Raw genomic sequence first — 19,505 nt, forward strand, 5'->3', positions numbered from 1 at the left:
GAAGGGATGGCGCCCCTTGTGATCTCCCTGATCTTGAATTGAACCCTGCTGTTTGGTCAAGAGGGAAGGTGAAGAATGCAGCTGTATTGGTAGACTCATTCTTTTCTAAAATCAAGGTGGATTATACTAAAGTGTATGAAAATACATCAGGGGGTTTCTTTGGCCTCTCTTTAGTGAATCTGTTGGTGTCAGACACTAAAATGTTATAGTGCAACAATTTTTTTTGCCAAGGTGTTTGTGGACTTTCTCACAATGTGTGTCAAGAAAGAGTGGAAAAAATAAAGGTTTAAAAGCTAATACCATCTTTAGGTAGTTTGTACTATTAATAAATGCATGTTTTGTGACCATGAACTTTACCCTTGTCATTTGTGACATTTGTTCACCCATCTTTACTTTTTGGTTATGCCATCTTAATGTATTTTAGAACGTAAAATTTTCAAGGAAGGAGACTGGCTTTACACGTTTGGAGTTAGTTTTCCTGTTGCTGCTCAACTAGTGATCTCAAAGTGGCTGGTTATTTCAAACTATAAAAGTCGTAGCTGCTTCTGTACCTCAGTGCATGTGAGCATCATTTGGTACTTTAGATGAGTGGTTTGCAAACTGCAGGTTGCGACCCAGAACTCGGTCGCGGAATGTAAGGTACTGGGTCGCGTTGGCTCTGGTCAGCACCGCCGACCTGGCCGTTAAAAGTCCCATTGGCGGTGCTGCCTGGCTAAGGCAGTCTAGTCCCTACCTGACACTGTGCTCCACCCCAGAAGCGATCAGCAGCAGGTCCGGCTTGCCGGCGGGGGGTCACGGGGCTCTGTGTGCTGCTCCTGCCCCAAACACTGGCTCTGCACTCCCAGCCAATGGGTTGTGGGGGCAGTGCTTGCGGGCAAGAGCTGCACGGAGCTGCTTGAATACCTAGGAGCCGGACTTCCTGCTGGCTGCTTCCAGGGCACAGCGCGGTACGCGGTGCCAGGACAGGCAGGAAGCCTGCTTGAGCACTCCTACTGCACCGCTGACTGGGAGCCACCCGAGATAAGCATGCACCCCAATCCCCTGCCCCACCTCTGAGCCCCCCCCAAACCCGGAGCCCTTCCTGCATCCAAACCCCTCATCTGCGGCTCCACCCCAGAGTCTACCCTCTCAGCCCAGATGTAATCTAACTTTCCCAGCCCAAATGTAATATAACTTTCATGAAATGTCACTACATAGTTTAATATGACATATTTATGGTTTTTTTGAGCCATCTTGGTTACCTGCTGAAAATAGCATTGAGCTGTTGCCTCAGAATAGGCCAGAAATCCATGTACGAAGATAGTCACGCAATCCAGTGTTCTCCTTTTACTGCCATTGGTTTGTCAGTTGCCTCTTTATCAAATAAAGATTCAACAGGTTAATAAAACAAATACCTACTGGTATAAGGCCAATAATGCTAAAATTGCCCTTGATCCCAAGGGGGGAGAGAGAGAGAGTGTGTGTGTGTGTGTGTGTGTGGTGTTGCTAGTTCCTATCCTTTCTCCAGTCTTCCACTCTCTTAAAAATCCGTGATAGAACCTGCAAGTAAAAAAGAAAACACAAATTAGGGCACAAGAGTAAAATTTCCCAGTTAAAGGAAAGTGTGGGTCATAACTGGATTATATGTTTCATTGTCAAGTCATTGCTTCATAATTTTATTATTTCAATTCCATTTGTTAGACAACGTATCTCATGCTTCTGTGGTGGTTGAGACTGATCGGAATGAGACTTTTCTCCCATTCAGTATTCCATTGTCATTTCGTTCACCATCTCCTCTGGTCTCCCTCCAAGCTGTTAAGGAAAGGTAAAAATCATAGGATATTTGTTCATCCATTACATTCCTTTTTTTCTGAAGTCATAGCATTGTTGATTCATACTTTGTTGAAAGATAAAATATTACATAAAATACGCAATATAAAATCAAATTTGATAGGGAAGTTAGAGTTTAATCCTGACTCCAATGAAGATAATAGGAGTCTTGCCATTGACTTCAATCAAGCCAGGATTTCACTCTTGAGTTTTAAATGGAGGTTAAGAACACATACCATAGTCTTGTGGCTAGTGTTTCCAACTTTTGAGTGAGTCTATTGATTGTGGCTATGGGATTTAGCATTTTGGTACTTAGATTGTTGAAGATGTTAAGGACCTGCTGTGTATTTTAATGATGGTATGTATTGTCAAGATATGTACCCCAAATCAATTAAATTGTACCTTCCTTCCTTCAGTAAAACTTATGCATTCCTCACGGGTATCTGGAATCAACTGTGGTTTATATCTACTGTATGTGAACAAACCAAGTTTTATGTCTAAAAATCAAATGTGCGGCTTTTAAAAATAAAACAAGCAAGCCACTAAAATAAGGGGGGGAAATAGCTTGCATAAAACTGGTTATTTCAAAGCTCTGAATATAATGTATCTTATTTAAAACCAGAAGTGCTGGCCCATGATGTTTGTAGTATTATCCTGAAATTTTGGGTTAGCCCTTTCATTCAGTTTTCTAAGGTAAGTGTATTGCTCCCAGACCCTTCAATAATAAAATAATGTTTTCATCAAATTACTTGATGCCTGGTAGTCTATTGAAAGTTTTAATCCATAAACTTTATGTGGATAGTCACACCTCCATTTTGCTCTTTCCAAATACCAAGCTATATCCATTTAAAAAAGTTTATTACCAGAGAACATTAATTTTTACACAAGCAGAAAATTAAATCCATAAGTATTCATATGCTGCATTCTAGTTACTCCAGTTTAAAGGCTTGGGTCAAGTATCCTATTTTATTTTGCGGTTTATAATCTTTTATAAAAATTTCCTTTCAACACTCATTGTATTTTAAGATCAGTAATCTACTGGGTTTAAACCTATTCCCTCTTCTTAAATTTGAAGAGCAGCTCTTTTTTGTGTTGTACTGTGCCACCACTAGGAGGGGCTCTTTGAGGGGTGAATGTTAACTGTTTAACCAGAGAATCCAGAAGTTCTACTTGGAGTGATTGTACAAGTCCATTCCACTGTAGGGGTGGGTGTGTGTGTGTGTGTGTGTGTGTGTGTGTGTGTGTGTGTGCGCCTTGCACAATTGTAGGGAACCTTTTCCCTGAGTGGTACCCATCAGGGTGAGTCAAGCACTGTCTGCCATCACTTGCCACTGCTTGCAGATATAAAATGACAGTGACAGCTGTTGGAACACTTCCAGTCTTGCTATTACAGGTTTATTTCACTTGCTCTTTGTATATAGTCTGTTGTTTAGTTGGTAGTTCGATATAGTTCATAGTTAGTGTTAGGGATAGGTTTCAGTTTTAGATTCTTTATGGACCAGATTTGATTCTCAGTAGCAGGTACTGTACTGGAGCCATGCCTTGTTCTCTGGGGTTCAAGTCCTGCCAATTGTGTGCCAGAGCTTTGCCTGTCAGTGACCCACAGCCCAGCTGCCTAAAATGTTTGGGGGAGTCCCATATCAGTGAAAAAGTGTTACATTTGTAGAGAGTTTAAGCCTGACTCTAAAAAAAAAAAAAAAAAAAAAGGGGGGGGGCGGGAGGAGAGAGAGCAGAAAGACTTAAACATCTCTTTATGGAGGTGGCACTTTACCCTCCTTTGGAGCCATTGGGTTCAGAGCATATTCCAAGCCCGGCACCATTGGTACAGAGTGTACCTCCTGAGACGTCTTCAGCACCATGTACAGTGTTTCTGGTATCAAAGAAGAGAGACGCATCTTCCAGGGACACAGTACCTCTTTCAGCAAGGCCAGTTAGAGACGAGGACTCTGTGAGGGACTCGAAGGGGAAGTGTTTTCTAAAGCATTCCTCTGCCACAAAGTGGGGTTTGTCAACTCAAGAACCTATGCCAGGTCTGTTGAGGCTGACCCCTGAATTTATTATACAAACACAGCAGACTGAAGACCAATTCTGGTATTGATGATGTCAGAGGTACGCTGCCACAGAGAATTGCTTAACCTTTTGGTATCGGCATCCCCAGCAGAGCAAGAGTGGTTTCAGCCACGACCATCAACGGTAGTTCCTACAGCAGGTCAGTAAAAGCATGCAGTCCTGATGTCGCTTCCAATACCTAAGGGGCCAGTACAATCCAGAGGAAGCCACTGTCACTATCCCGAGTACCACCACCTCTGGGTTCAGCTTACCTGTCTCCTGTCTACATGGGTTCTGCTCTGCTGTTATTGCAGGACTCGGTCATCTTGGTCAGATTTGGAAGTGGGGTCTTCTGTGTCTCAAACGAGATGGCAGGGTTATTGTCCTTCAGAACTTTGTGGTTTATGGATGTCCCAGCCTGAGAAGTCATGTCTGAATCCAATGGGAAGGGCAAAGGGGAGACCCTACTAGTGTTGCTAGAAAGACCAACAACCAATTTTGCTGAGACCAGGTTGGTGCAATTAGTATGAGGTAAGCATGATCCTGCTTGGCCTTTAACAGGACATTGGGTAGTAATGTATGCATTTCCTCTAACAGCAGCAGAGAGCTCATCTGTGATAGCATGAAACTGTGTCAAAGAACCTGGGCTGTGACCCTCTCTGGAGCAGAACTGATGGCACTTTGTTGCAAATAGGTCCTCTTGGGGAGTTCTCCGCAACTGGATGGTGAACCTGGCCACGTCCAAACAGAGACCATTCATGGTGGGTGGAGGAGGACCTGACAATGTGTTCTGCTCACCTGGGAAGCAAGCAGCTTTGGGGTGAATTGAGTTGGTTTTACAGAACTCCCAAAGCAGAATTACCTCCTGGCACAGCTAGAAGGAACACACCACTCCCTGTCTGTCCGCATAGGACATAGTTGCTGTGTTGTGCGTTAACGCAGCAGACTTTTTCCCCACAGTATGTGGATGGAAGGTCAAACATGCTAGATTGGTAGCATGTAGCTCCCTGACGTTTATTCGAATCCTCAGATCTTGCGAGGGCCACAATCCTTGAGTTTGCAGGGTTCTGATGTGGCCCACCCAGGGATGAGGTATCCATGACCAGCTTGAGCATTGGTTGCGGAGAAATGAAGGGAACTCCTGCACAAACATGCCAAAGGTCTGTCCATCAGTTCAGAGAGGACAAAGTTACCTATGGAACACTAATCACTCTGCCTAAACTACGTCGCAGGGGACATACACCGACGCTAGCCATCCCTGAAGCCTTCTGAGGGCAGAAGTGTAGCCTGGCGTGCTATACTATGCAGGTACATGCCACCATGTATCCCAGAACCTTGAGCCAAGTGTATGCTTGGTAGCTGGATATGTTTTTAGATCCACGACCAGGTCTCTGAGCATTTGAAGAGTTGATAGGGGCAGATGCACTCTGGCTTTTGTAGCATCCAGGCATGCTCCGATAAACTCTATTCTTTGAACAGGTTTTAGAACTTATTTGTCCATACTGAAGAACAGCCGTAGTGTTTTGATGGTGGACTGTATGATAGTCATACTGGTGGACAGTGACTGATGAGAGGCCAGTCTAAGTCTCAATCAGTCGTCCCGGTGGAGGAATCGCATGGATTTCCAATCTCTGCAGATACACAAAAAGAAAAGGAGGACTTGTGGCACCTTAGAGACTAACAATTTTATTTGAGCATAAGCTTTCATGAGCTACAGCTCACTTCATCGGATGCATTCAGTGGAAAATACAGTGGGGAGATTTATATACATAGAGAACATGAAACAGTGGGTGTTACCATACACATTGTAACAAGAGAGTGATCACTTAAGGTGAGCTATTACCAGCAGGAGAGTGGGGGGGGAAAAACCTTTGTAATGATAATCAAGGTAGGCCATTTCCAGTAGTTGACAAGAACGTCTGAGGAACAGTGGGGAGTGAAGGGGGGGGAATAAACATGGGGAAATAGTTTTACTTCGTGTAATGACCCATCCACTCCCAGTCTATATTCAAGCCTAAGTTAATTGTATCCAGTTTGCAAATTAATTCCAATTCAGCAGTCTCTTGTTGGAGTCTGGTTTTGAAGTTTTTTGTTGTTGAAGAATTGCAGCTTTTAGGTCTGTAATCAAGTGACCAAAGAGATTGAAGTGTTCTCCAACTGGTTTTTGAATGTGATGATTCTTGATGTCTGATTGGTGTCCCTTTATTCTTTTACATAGAGACTGTCCAGTTTGACCAATGTACATGGCAGAGGGGCATTGCTGGCACATGATGGCATACATCACATTGGTAGATGCGCAGGTGAACGAGCCTCTGATATGTGGCTGATGTGATTAGGCCCTATGATGATGTCCCCTGAATAGATATGTGGACACAGTTGGCAATGGGCTTTGTTGCAAGGATAGATTCCTGGGTAGTGGTTCGGTTGTATGGTATGTGGTTGCTGGTGAGTATTAGGGCCTTCTAATTGGGCCGTCCCAGATCCTTTAGATCTTCAGCACAGTTATTTGTCATGATTTGCGGCCAGGGTGAAAGATCAACCGGTTTCCACTCAGGAAATCTAGAAAGAAATCCTCTCTTGCACTTGTTTGTGCAGTTAGTTTATGTCACACCACCTCTTACCTGGAGCATTGGCTCATTTAACTAGAGCACATACAGCTTTTCTTATGCATGTACCCGGTCGAGACATTTGCAAAGCAGCTACCTGGTCATCAGTTCATACATTTGCTGCTCATGCCATTTCCCATCAGTCCAGGAACAATGCCAGTTTTGGACGGCTTGTTCCACCATAGCTGTTCAGGTAGACTCCAAACAGTTCTCTGCTTGTGAGTCACCTGTAGTGGAATGGACTTGTGCAAAATACTTTGAAGAACAACAGTTATGTAAAGATAGGTAACTGTTTTTTCTTTCTGACACGGCTAAACCTGTTCTGACCTGGAGCACAGGAACTTGAGGTTGCTTTTTGAATCCTGGTTTTCTAAAAAAACTCTTGAATGTTATGGGTTAATTTATTAGAGTTTTGGAATGTAGATAGGCCTTCCTTTTGAATGAGACATTCTAAGGGTTAGGAGTGGATAAGTGAAACAGAGGACCTCTTAGAACGCTCTCTAATTTATTAGGTTTCAGAGTAGCAGCTGTGTTAGTCTGTATTCACAAAAAGAAAAGGAGTATTTGTGGCACCTTAGAGACTAACAAATTTATTTCTCTAAGGTGCCACAAGTACTCCTTTTCTTTTTTCTAATTTATTAATAACTGTAAATTTCCTGAACAATTTTCTTGTTGCTGTGAAGGTCATTATAGACCAAATTAAAAGATAATTAACAAAATTCTTTTGCATGTGCGAATTTAGAGGCTTTATCATGGAAAAATTAGCCTCTCTGTATTGCAAATAAAAATCTCATAATTTGCATAATTGTTAAATCCCCTCTACTGAGTAGCACAAAACCAAACTTCCAGTGTTTTGTGATCTCCATTGGGGCCTAAAAATCTTAGGAGTAAAGAACTTGACTAAAATGTACAAGTTCTGAGATGTTTCTTACTGAGTACAACATGCATTTTTTCATGTCTGGTTCTGACTGACTGATACTTGCTGGTTACCAGTGCACCCATCCTCTCTTCCTGCCTCCTTTAGATGATAAAGGTTTCTGAAGTGAGAGGCTGGCTAGAAAGACCGAGATCTGTTGCGTTGACTGAGCTCCCCCCTACTGCCATCTCAGTTGTTTGAACTTTTGACTTCTAGTGTTTCCAGCTTTGTACGCAAAACCACTGAAAAGATTGGCACCCTTCATATGAGTCCTGATGTCAGAGTGAGGCAGGAAATAAAAGATGATGGGGAGTCTCATGAAGTGACTGCTAGTATAGCCACACACTCCCAGGAAGAAGATGAAAATGAGTAAGTTCAAGCTTGCATAGTTTTATTAGTCGAATGTGCCAGCTGCCCAAGGACTGGGAACTCTCGTCTTCCACAATGATCCCATTCATTTAAAGAATGGGGAATCACATGATTCTGCTGGAGATTTTTTTTCCAGCTCGCTGTATAGAGTGGCTCCATGAATTCATCTGGTTTCTCTCTCCTCCCCCACCCCCTTTCTCAATTTTTTACCTCAAAGCTTGTTCAGGTGTTAACATCTATTTTTGAGAAGAGTTTAACAGTTTACATTCATGGTGCTGGAATGGTTGAGGAAGGGGAAACTAATATAGTTCCCTACTTGCCCTTCTTGGGTACCTAAGCAGGCTTGTTGACACATGTGAATTTTAAAGCCTACATCCTATTATTAATGAAAAGAGGAACAAGTAGCTTTATCACCCTCAAAACTGGGTTGTTTAAACGAATAAGAAAACACTCTAGTGGCTTAGTCGTATGAATAAAGAATGAGAGCTAAATTGTTATCAGGAGTTAAATTGGCAAATCATTGAAATGTTTTAAGCAATGAATTTGTAATAGCTCAGTGTTAGTTTTGTTTCTTGACATCTGAGAACCCTCATAGGTAACGAATTACAAGATGGAAAAAGTTATTTTTCTTCTGCTCCTCATGTCCAGCTGCTCCATAATTACTGTAGTCTCATTTGTCTATTTCTCATGAAAAGTAAGAGCTGCATTTCTCATAACAGAATTAATGCTATTTCTCTCTCTGTTTTGAAAAGAGAGCACAATTTTGTCTTCATATTTCTTCCTAGAGTGGAACTACAGAGCCAGCCTCAAGAAGAAGACCGGCTAAGAGATCTCAAGGTAGCAACGACAGAAGCTATGTAAGTAGAGAGCATAGAGCTATATTTTACTTTGGCAGAAAGCCTTTATTGTAAATATCTGCAATAAATGATACTGTGCAAGTGTATCCAGACATAGTGTATGGCTGTCTCAGGGCTGGGCAAACTTTTTGGCCTGAGGGCCAAATCTGGGTGGGAAAATTGTATGCAGGGCCATGAATGTAGGGCTTGGGCAGGGGGTTGGGGTATGGGAGGGGGTGCAGGAGCGGTGTGGGGGGGCTCAGGGCAGGGGGTTGAGATGTGGGGTGCAGGAGGGATGTCGGGTGCAGGCTCCGGCCCAGCGCCGCTTACCTCAGATGGCTCCGGGGTGACAGCGGCACTCAGTGGGGCTAAGGCTGGCCCCGGGCTGCTCCCAGAAGTAGCCAGCAGTGGCTCCAGGGGATAGGGTGGGGCGGGCGGCTCCACCGAGCGCTGCCCTCACATGTAGGTACCGCCCCCAAAGCTCCCATTGTCCACCATTCCCCGTTCCCGGCCAGTGGGACCTATGGGGGGCGGTACCTGCTGGTGAGGGCAGCCCATGGAGCCGTCTCCCCCTCCCCCCCATCCTCCAGGGGCTGCAGGGAAGTGGTGCTGGCCACTTCCGGGAGCGGCTCGGGGCCATGGCAGGCTGCGCCATGGGACTGGCAATCCTGCGGGCCGGAATGAAAGCCCTAAGGGGCTGGATCTGGCCCGCGGGCCATAGTTCGCCCTTCCCTGGGCTATCTGAAAGTCCTTACTTAAATAGTGGCTTTTTTCCATTAAAAATATAACTTCATTGTGAGTTTTGCTGAGAAAAAGAGGACTGTAGCATTAGAGGTAGAATTGAACAGTTGCCTACCAACCTGCGTGAATCATTTGGAGGGGAGATCCCCAAAAGCATGAGAAGAGAAATTATATAGTGATTTCCTACTGTCCTGACTACTCAGGAAAACAGCATTGGTCTGACCAGTATCTAGGAATATGCTAATAGTTGAGTTGTCCTCTTGATACGTCTAATAGATCAGCTCTGGCATCTCTTGATTATTAAATAGCAAGTTCAATGCGTTTCCACTTCGTTTTACAGGAACAAACTGCAAGATCCACTGGTTTTGTTAGATCCACAATGCTTGAAAGAAGTTTTGCAGGAGTGGTTTTTGTATCTGGAAGAAACATTTGGTTTCAAAGAGCCTTCCTTTTCAGGTGACTGCTTATCCATTAAGAAAGTTAAGAATGTGCTTGCTGAAGAACAGAGTGAGGTTTTAGAAGAAAATATTGCACCAGAGCAACACAGTGAAGATCATGTAGGCAAAGGACAGACAGATGCCTTGCAAGGAATTACTGAACAGGATCAAAGTAGCGAAGCTTGTTTTGGCAGAGAAATTTGTGAAAATGATGCCAATTCAAAGGGAGCCTCAGGCCATGTTTTTCAAGCGTATCCTCCATGTCTCATAGTGCACGATATTCAAAAGGACCTAGTGGAGTTGACAACATTATGTTTTGAATTAAATGTGTTTCCTTGCAAGAATGGGAATGCGGAAGAAAGTGCTCAACAGGATTTACAGCGAACAATGTCATGGGTCTTGGCTTGCCAGTTCATAAAGGACTATTTCTTTCTCTTGGATTTAAAAAGACTGAAGCGATGTATTACAATCAATTATACTAGCAGTCCCAGTGTTTGGGAAACTTACATTGAAGGATTGAAAGGTAATGGCTGTGGTGGCTTTTTGTTTTTTAACTTTTAAACCAATTGAAGCTAAGTTTTAGGTTTTTGTTCTGGAAAAAAAATCCAGATTTTAAATAAATAAAATCCAGCCTGAGGGGACATTCCTTTCTGAACCGCCTCTGAAACAAATACTCTTTTTTCGTGTTTTTTTTAATAAACAAAACCAAGTTAATAAGAACCAGTGGTTTCTGGGGAAAATACTTGTTGTTTAGTTACTACACTAATGTTATTTCTAAGCAAGTTAATATATAGTGCAGCTGCAGTTAGCTGAACACGATAGTGATGTGAATCAAATATGTTGAAACAGAATATGAAAATTTCAAAGAGAACTTGAAAAAATATGGTGCTGTTGAACTCAAATAATTTCAACTATTTAACGTATAAACTAAAATTGGGAAAAGAGTTTCAGCATCCTCAGTGGCAAAGTAGGCACAAGTATGCACAAATATTTCAGCTTGTTTCCAAAGCTTGGACAACAGCACATTTATGAAGATCAGCAGTGAATTGGAAAAACATTACCCATATTGGCATGCAGTTGATCACCTCAGACATCCTTTTCTTCTCCAGAAGTCCCTTCTGCCCTTTCTCATACCTTTGCACTCCAATGAATGAGGCTTCCTGGATGTAATTCAGAACAGAATTTGGTCCGCTATATGCAACTTCTAAAACTGAAGCAAAACCTTTTTACACAGGTCTTCAGGGCCACCAATTGATAGAACCCTGATTCAGCATAGAAAGTTAAGCACATGTTTAAGTTTTTTGCTGGATGGAGGACTGTTTGGGCATGCAGAAATTTGTTCTATGTTGGCGTAAGCAAAGTTTAGAGTAGAAAAGTATTAATTGCATCCCTGCATTGATTTGAGTGGAACTGCTTATATGCATTCATCTAAGGATGTGAGGTTTCGCAAGATCAGGGCTTATGTGCCCAGTTTGCTTCCTGTGAATTCAGTTACAGAATTCCCAGTGACTTCAATAATGTCCTTTATTGGTAATTTAAGTTTTAAATTGAACTTGGGGTTCATTAACAGTTGGTGTTGAAATAAATTCAGGTTGGTCTGTTCTGTACACATGATGCCTATGTTCTGAAATTCCATATGGGTTATATAACTTTATATAGTAAAAAGTAAGTTGCCTTAAATCTTAAAGAGAAGGAGAAGTGAAAAACTTTATCTTGAAGTTTTTATATAAAAAAAAATTCCCTAACAAAAAAAATCATTTAATAATGTTAACTTTGCCGTAACACTATTGATGGTAATTCAATTAAAGCCAAACACACAGCTTAAGTGTGATTTACTCACCTACCATTGCAGGCTAGAGATACATTTCCATGACGGGGACTTTGGAAGAATAAAGGAAATTTTTCTCTTCCTTAATTGTTTTTTAAACTAGCTGAGTTGAAAAAAATAAAATCTTAAAACATTTACAATGTTTTGTGTTTCAGAACTGACTCACGCTAGTCCAGTGACTCTGGAAATGGAAAATGGAGATATGTTGAAAATATTCAAACTGTTAAATGACTTGGGGCCCTGGGATAGTCCTCTGTTGTTGGCACATGCTCAAAGGTCTGTAGTGTGTGACTCTTTTTTTTTTTTTTTTTTTTTTCTTGTTGGTTAATATGACAAATTTCAGACTGTCAGTTCACTTTCTGTTTGCCTTGCTCTGGATTTGTATTCCCACTAGCTTCTTCAATGTTTTGTGAGACTTTTTTGTGGTAATAGTTCTAGTGTTAGCCTTGTTAAAGCAGAAGAACTTGAAACATGCTGGTAAATAAATTAGAATCTTGAAATAGAGTTGCATTTTCTTATTAAAGTGGCAATCTTGCTGTGATTTGGCATTAAAGATAATATTTGTTTGTTTGTACAGGCTTTATGAAAAGTTTGGGGAAACAGCAATAAGGCCCTTGATCAAGTTCTACCCATCAATCTTGCCCTCTGACATCATGCAGCTTTGTAGACATCACCCTGCCCACTTTTTAGCATATTTAGACAGTCTTGTTAAATCAAAGCCAGAAGATGAAAGGTAAAGGAGCTGCATGTATGCTGTGTGCCTTTTTTTCTTATTGGGAAATGGTTATGTAATAAAAAGACTGGATATCATCCAGGTGGTGGGGTTTTTTAATGTAATGCTACTTTGCCTGCTCATTAAAAATAGAGTGGAACTTAACATTAAATAACCTTTTTGTTTTGCCAGTTAATTTCTGTGCACCAGTCTCTTCCCATGTTGCCTCATTACAAAGCAGATTCCATTTTATCAAGATTTTTGTAACAACTCTTTAATGACTTAGTGTTTTATAAACTGTAATGTATCAAATTAACTCAAACTAGCAATGGGAAACATTTCAATATGTAAAATTCAAATATGGATGTAGTCTGTAATATTTCTGAAGATTAAAGGAAACGTAACTTGTCTAGAAATCATCTTTCCAGTGCACTGATCATGGGGTTTTTTTAAATAGTGTATATATAAAAAGTTTTTATCACATTTCCATATTTGGTCAATTTAAAGCCTGTGGATTTTCCCATTCTTTTTTTAGGTCATCGCTGCTTCAATCTCTTCTTAATCCTGAAGCATTACGACTGGATTGGCTGTGTTTGGCAGTTTCCCATGATGCGCCACAAAGAACAAATACGGTGGATTCTGAAGGAAACCCTAGGTAAGGTAGTAAATCATGTATATTTAATTGCATTGCGCAAACCAGACGTAGTTGTCCAGACTTGCTGTTTGTTCCATGGTGGAGCTGGCTACCTCAGAATAATTTCACTTTCATAGAGAGTGAAATTCACCCCAATGGAAAGAATCCCCATAAAGCCTTCAGTTAAACAAATGGCTATAAATGATGCATAGTCTTGCCTTGGCCTTTCTATGGTAGGGTGAATTTCACCCGAGGGTATGTTACCCATCTAACTCAAGACGTCTAACAGCAGCAACCAAAGGATTAAACAACTTCCCTATCTTCATAATCCAGGCTGGAATGATCTCTTTAACGACTATAAATATATCTCTCTCTTAAGAAGAAAAGCAGTACTTGTGGCACCTTAGAGACTAACAAATTTATTAGAGCATAAGCTTTCGTGAGCTACAGCTCACTTCATCGGTGCATTTGGTGGAAAAAAAAGTGTTTTTTTTTTTTTTTTTTCCCACCAAATGCATCCGATGAAGTGAGCTGTAGCTCACGAAAGCTTATGCTCTAATAAATTTGTTAGTCTCTAAGGTGCCACAAGTACTGCTTTTCTTTTTGCGAATACAGACTAACACGGCTGCTACTCTGAAACCTCTCTTCAGAAGCTGCCACTTTGTTTTTCAGAATGTTTTTCAGTGTGTTTCTGGGGAAAACATTTTTAAAAATGTGTGAAATTCCCCTACTGGCTCAGCTGGAGTATACAAAACGCCATTCCCTGTGCTGTACATGTGCCTCCTAACGTTGATGCTGATATACAAAAAGGCCACATTAACTTTTTTCTGTCCCTCTCTAATCATGTTAATCTGTGCCTACAGGGAAAATCTAATTTTAAGTGAATCTGTTAAGAAGATAGCTGGACGCACTGCTCTTTGAATTAATATTGTCAAAACTTCATGTGAAAGATGAAACAATCCCATTCATCTATTTGGCCTCCTGATAAAAAAAAATTTTTTTTTAAACTCATCAGAATGTTAACATTTAACTTGAATTAATCTGTCTTCCCAGACCATGTTCACATTTGTTTACCTGGGGCTATAGCCAACTGATTTTGCTTCTGATTAAACTCCCAGCTGATTTTGTAACAAAAGAGAGGATGGCTGACTGCTGCAAGTCATATGGGTAAGTCAGAAACTTTGTAGTTTACTGAAAAATTATGATTATTCTTGAAACTGGTTTAGCTGGTATCTTGGCCCACTGAACATACAAATGAAAACCAATATGTTTGCTGCCAGTCTACTGTCAACTAAATCTGTTTAAATGAAGTATTTTGTGGCTGGCTTTATTTTAAAGTGTCATCATGTATAGGTTATAAATAGCCAATGTGAAACATTCCTCTGTGGTATTACCGGTATTTTGCTTTGTAGCTAAGAAGCAACAAAGTCATGATGTAGCACATACTACGCCATTACCTGTTTAAGCTCTGTTTACTAGCCAACAAATGTTATTGACCTAAAATATGACCAAGGAAAATAACCGCAATGCAAGTCACAAGGGTTATACCTTCATAATTACACTAATGCCTCTCCCATATTTAACCCGCTTTAGCAGAGAGAAATTTACCCATCAGTCTTCATGGATCTCTTGTAGGCCTAAAGACATTCCCTCTGTTCCTAATTACCTCCACTCCCTTATTTCTCTAATGACTTCCCTTATTTTCCTTATGCAGCTCTTACTTTCGTATGATGGTTGTTTTCCACTTGATCCTTTCACTATCATTCACAAAAAAACCCCTCATTGTAATATGGGACCTGGATGTGTTGATCATTGAGCACTTATGACCTTTGTGAGGGTGGTGGTTGACAAAAAGCCGGCTCTAGTTCATTCAGTCTGCTGACAGTTCTGGGGATTTATGGCATGGCCTATGTTATGCCACTTAGAAAGGGCCAGGTTATTCCTAGTATTTGGGGTTATTTGTTCTTACTGATGAATTTGGTAATGAAATGCTGATTTACCAATTACATTAGTTTAGAACAGATAAGTATTTGATTTTGGAAATTTTTAATCTCTTTTTCTAAGCTTCTGGCCTGGATATCTCTCGCTGTGTTTGGAACTGGATAGAAGAATAGAAGCCTTTACTAATATTGTTCATTTGGATGATATGAACCTGTTGGATGGAGAACATGGTTAGTGAATCTTAACTCATGAGCGCACCAATAGAATACATGATCTATATTGACTATGTACTGATTACCATTTAAATATAGAAAAGCATTTAACGAGAGTTGAATGATGTATTTTTTAAGCACTGATGTAGCAAGATCACTTAGTAATTTGTATAACTTCATATAGTATATTGTACAGCATAAATATAATTGAGTGTATAAATCAGTTACTCTTCGTAGTTTAATTCTTGTCTTCCAACAAAACAGCAGTGTTTATGATTTTTTTTTTTTTAGTCTTGTTTTGAGTGGTTCAAATCTCTTGACATTTTAATCAGATTTTTTAGCTCCAGTTTTCCCTCCGAGTTTTTGTTGCCCAGTACCTTGAAGAATCAGCAAATGCACTAGCACTATCTAGTGGCTTTTCTAGTATATAATGAGCAAGTTTCTGTATCAGATGGCAGAATTGCAATGAAAATCTACAATATACTAAAAAGACACACAAAGGAGCTCTTTCGCTCTTAGTTGAATCCAGAATCTCAACAATGGCTATGAAAAAGCTGTTTTTATTGCTAAATGTCCCATCAGCCCTAACAATTAGCTCCAATACACTTGAAAATTTTGTGTGCGACTGTCAAAAAATAAAATGCATTTTAAGCCCTTTAATTAAGATATGAATGTAGAATGTTGACTCTAGAAAACTAGCTCCTTTTAAATGCAAATAGATGTAAAATTAGGTTTGCTACGAGCTTTTTCTTCACAGATGACTACAGCCAGTCATTTAATTTTGCATTTAGGCTCAATTCCAGAGACCATGGAAGAATGGAAGTTCCTTCTCCATCTTGCACAAAGTCACAGCACTGACCTCCACTATCATGATACACAGAATGGGAATACTATTGGCAATGGTAGCACTAATTGGTCAAACTGCATTACTGTTGAAAATGTAGCTCTTTTGTTGGCTAAGGTAATTGGCCCAGATCGTGCCTTGCCAGTACTGCAGGAGTGTGATTTGACGGCTGAATTCTCTGAGAGATTTACCAGGATCTGTGAAATACTGAGAATTGCTGAAAAAAGGCAAAGGTAATATATATATGTGTGTGTGTGTGTGTGCGTGTATATATATAGAGAGAGAGAGAGAGAAAGAGAGAGAGAGAGAGAGAGAGAACTGTATTGATACTTCACTCAGTGCCATCCTAGGCCATAGTTTTGTCTTTCATTAAATTTAAAAAAAAGTGAAAACACTTCAGACTTCAGCTCCAAGAGTTTAAACAGTGTTACAGAGTAGTAAAACTACCTGAAAATACTTCTGTCCCCAATTTAAGAGGTATATTTGAGATCTGTAGCTTAAAAATGAAAAATGTATTAACAGAAAATATATTCAGAATAAATGTTTAAAAAAAGGATGGGGGAGGGGAGGATAAATGACTAAACTATCAAAAGTCCACTGCTGAAGAACTCGGAAACTCCTGACCTGTACTTCATCCTCCTAGAGCTAGACTGCTCTGATGGCTGCTTCATAAATGCTGTAATAGTTCAATGAGACATTACAGTATTTGGAATTTGAGAGTCTACTTACACTGCAGCTGTTGCTGTTGAAGTAGTTCACCTGCAAATACACTGTTTAACTCCCTTTATGAAAAAAAAAAAGCATGCATGGAAAAACATAAGAGGTTTTGGAATTAAGTGAATTAAGTTCTAGAAGATGGCACTTGAAAAGATCCTATTGCAATCTCTGTTACACCATCCTGAGGGGTGGTTTCAAGCAAGAGTGAAGACCTGGAATCTAGGAAGCCTTAAATACTAGCATTAAATAAAATATAAAATAAATAAAAAACCCCTAGTATCTTCTATTTTCTATTATTTACGGTTTGTCATTCATGCTGTCTATTCAGGTCAGTGAAAAATCTTTAAAGACGGGGCATGATAGGGCTCTCTCTGAAACTGAATCGTATTTATCACTGCATCAGCCAGTTTAAACTCTTTCTAAAAGCTGGTTTCCAGCAAATTAGGTAACTAATACATTTGTTTGTTTGTTTTTTCTCTTTTGTCTGTAGAGCCCTGATACAGTCCATGTTGGAAAGGTGTGACCGTTTTCTGTGGTCTCAGCAGGCATAGCAAATATTCCAGGAAACACTGAAATGAAGTTGTGTACTGTGCATCTTCTATATTAAATTGCCTCTTAAGTTTCGTCACCTCTTAAAGAAACAAACTCTTGTCCACACAATAATGTATGCAGCCACACTGCATGAAAATAGCACCTGAATTAGGTTTTCTTCTACAGCTCTTCCTAAATAGTTTAAAACGTGCTTCTAAAACAGGTTTTAGAAATTGTTAAATTGAAATACTCCAATGTTTATGTTGAAATTAAGACCACAAGTGTCTAACAGATTTGGTTTTTTTACAATAGGATTAAAGTGCTTGAATGAACTTGGTAATAACTCTGCATGAATTAAAACAGTTAGTTAAAAGTACAGTCTTTTGAACATTAAATTATGTTTGAAAATAGTGTATTTTGCCTTCAGCTGCTTTTCTGTAGGTTGGTTAAGATGTAAATTTCAAACAGATTAATTCTGTGTATACTGCGAGCATGAGCAGCCCCTGCTGGTAAACGTTAAGACTCACCCAAACAGTTTTCCCCTTCTGACATTCACTTTTGCCGATAGCTGCAGTGAATCCATGCAAGAATGCAGATTTTTCCTTGATTGTATAGAATATCTATTCTTTAGATTTATTTCTTGGAATAGCTACATCTTTATCTTAAGAGCTATGTAAAATAATGTTATGGGGTATTCATTGCATAGTGTTGAAATATGCATTAAATCTTTGAAATACTCATTTATTAATAGACCACTGAAAAGAAGTGAAAACACAGCATTCGTAAATTGTATGAATCTGTCATGAGGTCATTTTCAGATAAATTACCGCACAATGAACATATCTTTAGATGTCAATATTTTGTAACTGATTTTTGATCTTTTTGGAAGAAATGATGTAACTGCCTTTAAAAAAAAGTATTTTAAAGGGAGGCTGTCAAGTTAAGAATCATATTTTTTAAAAACCTTTACCTCTGTTAAGATAACCATTAGATTATTAAAACTGAATATTTAAAACACCCAATTTTACTTAATCATTTGCAAAAACTACCTTTATACCTATTCTACTTACTCTGTGAACTTCCTAGAGCTTAGATTGTGAAAACAGACTAGTGAGATTTATTTTTGGTTTTAGCTTATTTCAATTTAGAGCCTCATTCACTAGCACAATCCTATAATATTTAGGCAGTAGTCAAACCCCAAAGAACTAACTCCGTATAAAAAAAAAATTGTCATTTTTTTCCCTTGTACACCAACATTTTGTGAGTAAATTTGACAGTATCCCTTTAAAATAAGAGCCTTTATATGTTTTATGTATATAGTTTTGTCTCCATTGTTTGCTGCATTCCAAATTAAAGGTTTTGTTTATTTAAAATTTAATTATTTTTGGTCAATGTTAGTTTTATCTGTGAAGTTTGGTCTGATAGATAAAACTACAGTTGGATAGGTAACCTCTTTGTCTCAATTGTTAGTACAAGTCACCCCCTTATGGTGGAGTGTTTCATAGCTCTTCTGGTGTGGGAATAAATGTCTACTGAAATAGGCCCAGTGGCAGGAATTTCAAACCTTAAGGTTCCTGTCTCTGAAAAGCCAACAAAACATCCTCTTTCAACTTCAGTTTTTCCTGGGGTTGAGATTTTCAGCTGAAGTTGGGAAACAGCACAAATGTGCCATCCTATACCTTCAGGCACACCATGTCTTATTTATCGTAAGTGTAAAAAGGATTGGAAGTCAGGTACTCCTCTGTCGTCCTAACTTTGGTAATGATATGCCATGAGGCTTAGAACAAATCACTTTACCTTTCTGTGCGTGTTTCCCTACCTCTACAATGAGAACACTTCTACCTCATGTGGGTGTTAGAATTAATTAGTTCAGTTTTATACAGCACTTCAAAGAAGTAGAGATTTATATAAGTGGAAGAATCATCTGTCTCAGGAAAATATATAACCAGTGCTCTTTGTCAAAAGTCTAGTGAAATCTCTTCAGTTTAGAGGATAAACAGCTGAAAGCTTTGTGTACATAATAACCTTTATTTTAAAACGCACAATTTAACAATGCTGACTTTTACAGTATATCACAAACTTTCTGTCAAAGAACTTGTTTTTCATTTTGCATAGCACTGTTCATATTAACCAGTTCTACAACAATATTTAGGTTTATTGCACCTAAAATGAACTTGTAGTCATGGTTTCAACTAACTTTAAGAGATTTCAATAAAAAAGAAGTGTTTAGACTTAGTCTTGATTTCCTTATTTATACGTGAATAAGATGTGAAGGATACGTGAACACATTGTGACTTCATCCTTGGAAATGCGGCAGTTGCAC

General features: G+C 39.6%; 1 protein-coding gene across 1 annotated transcript in view; it reads left to right on the forward strand.

Moving 5' to 3' along the window:
- The window catches only part of HPS5 (HPS5 biogenesis of lysosomal organelles complex 2 subunit 2), a 41,419-nt gene extending 22,006 nt beyond the window's left edge, over positions 1–19,413 (forward strand). Inside the window, 11 exon segments of the mRNA XM_043517582.1 lie at positions 1,681–1,804; positions 7,597–7,749; positions 8,535–8,606; positions 9,667–10,286; positions 11,747–11,867; positions 12,169–12,324; positions 12,839–12,958; positions 13,991–14,104; positions 15,002–15,108; positions 15,882–16,167; positions 17,142–19,413. Of these exon segments, the coding sequence (XP_043373517.1) occupies positions 1,681–1,804; positions 7,597–7,749; positions 8,535–8,606; positions 9,667–10,286; positions 11,747–11,867; positions 12,169–12,324; positions 12,839–12,958; positions 13,991–14,104; positions 15,002–15,108; positions 15,882–16,167; positions 17,142–17,202 (1,934 nt within the window). The 3' untranslated portion in view covers positions 17,203–19,413.
- The last annotated feature ends 92 nt before the right edge of the window (positions 19,414–19,505 follow it).

Source organism: Dermochelys coriacea, chromosome 6 (assembly GCF_009764565.3).
Source record: "Dermochelys coriacea isolate rDerCor1 chromosome 6, rDerCor1.pri.v4, whole genome shotgun sequence".
Taxonomy (NCBI): Eukaryota; Metazoa; Chordata; order Testudines; family Dermochelyidae; genus Dermochelys; species Dermochelys coriacea.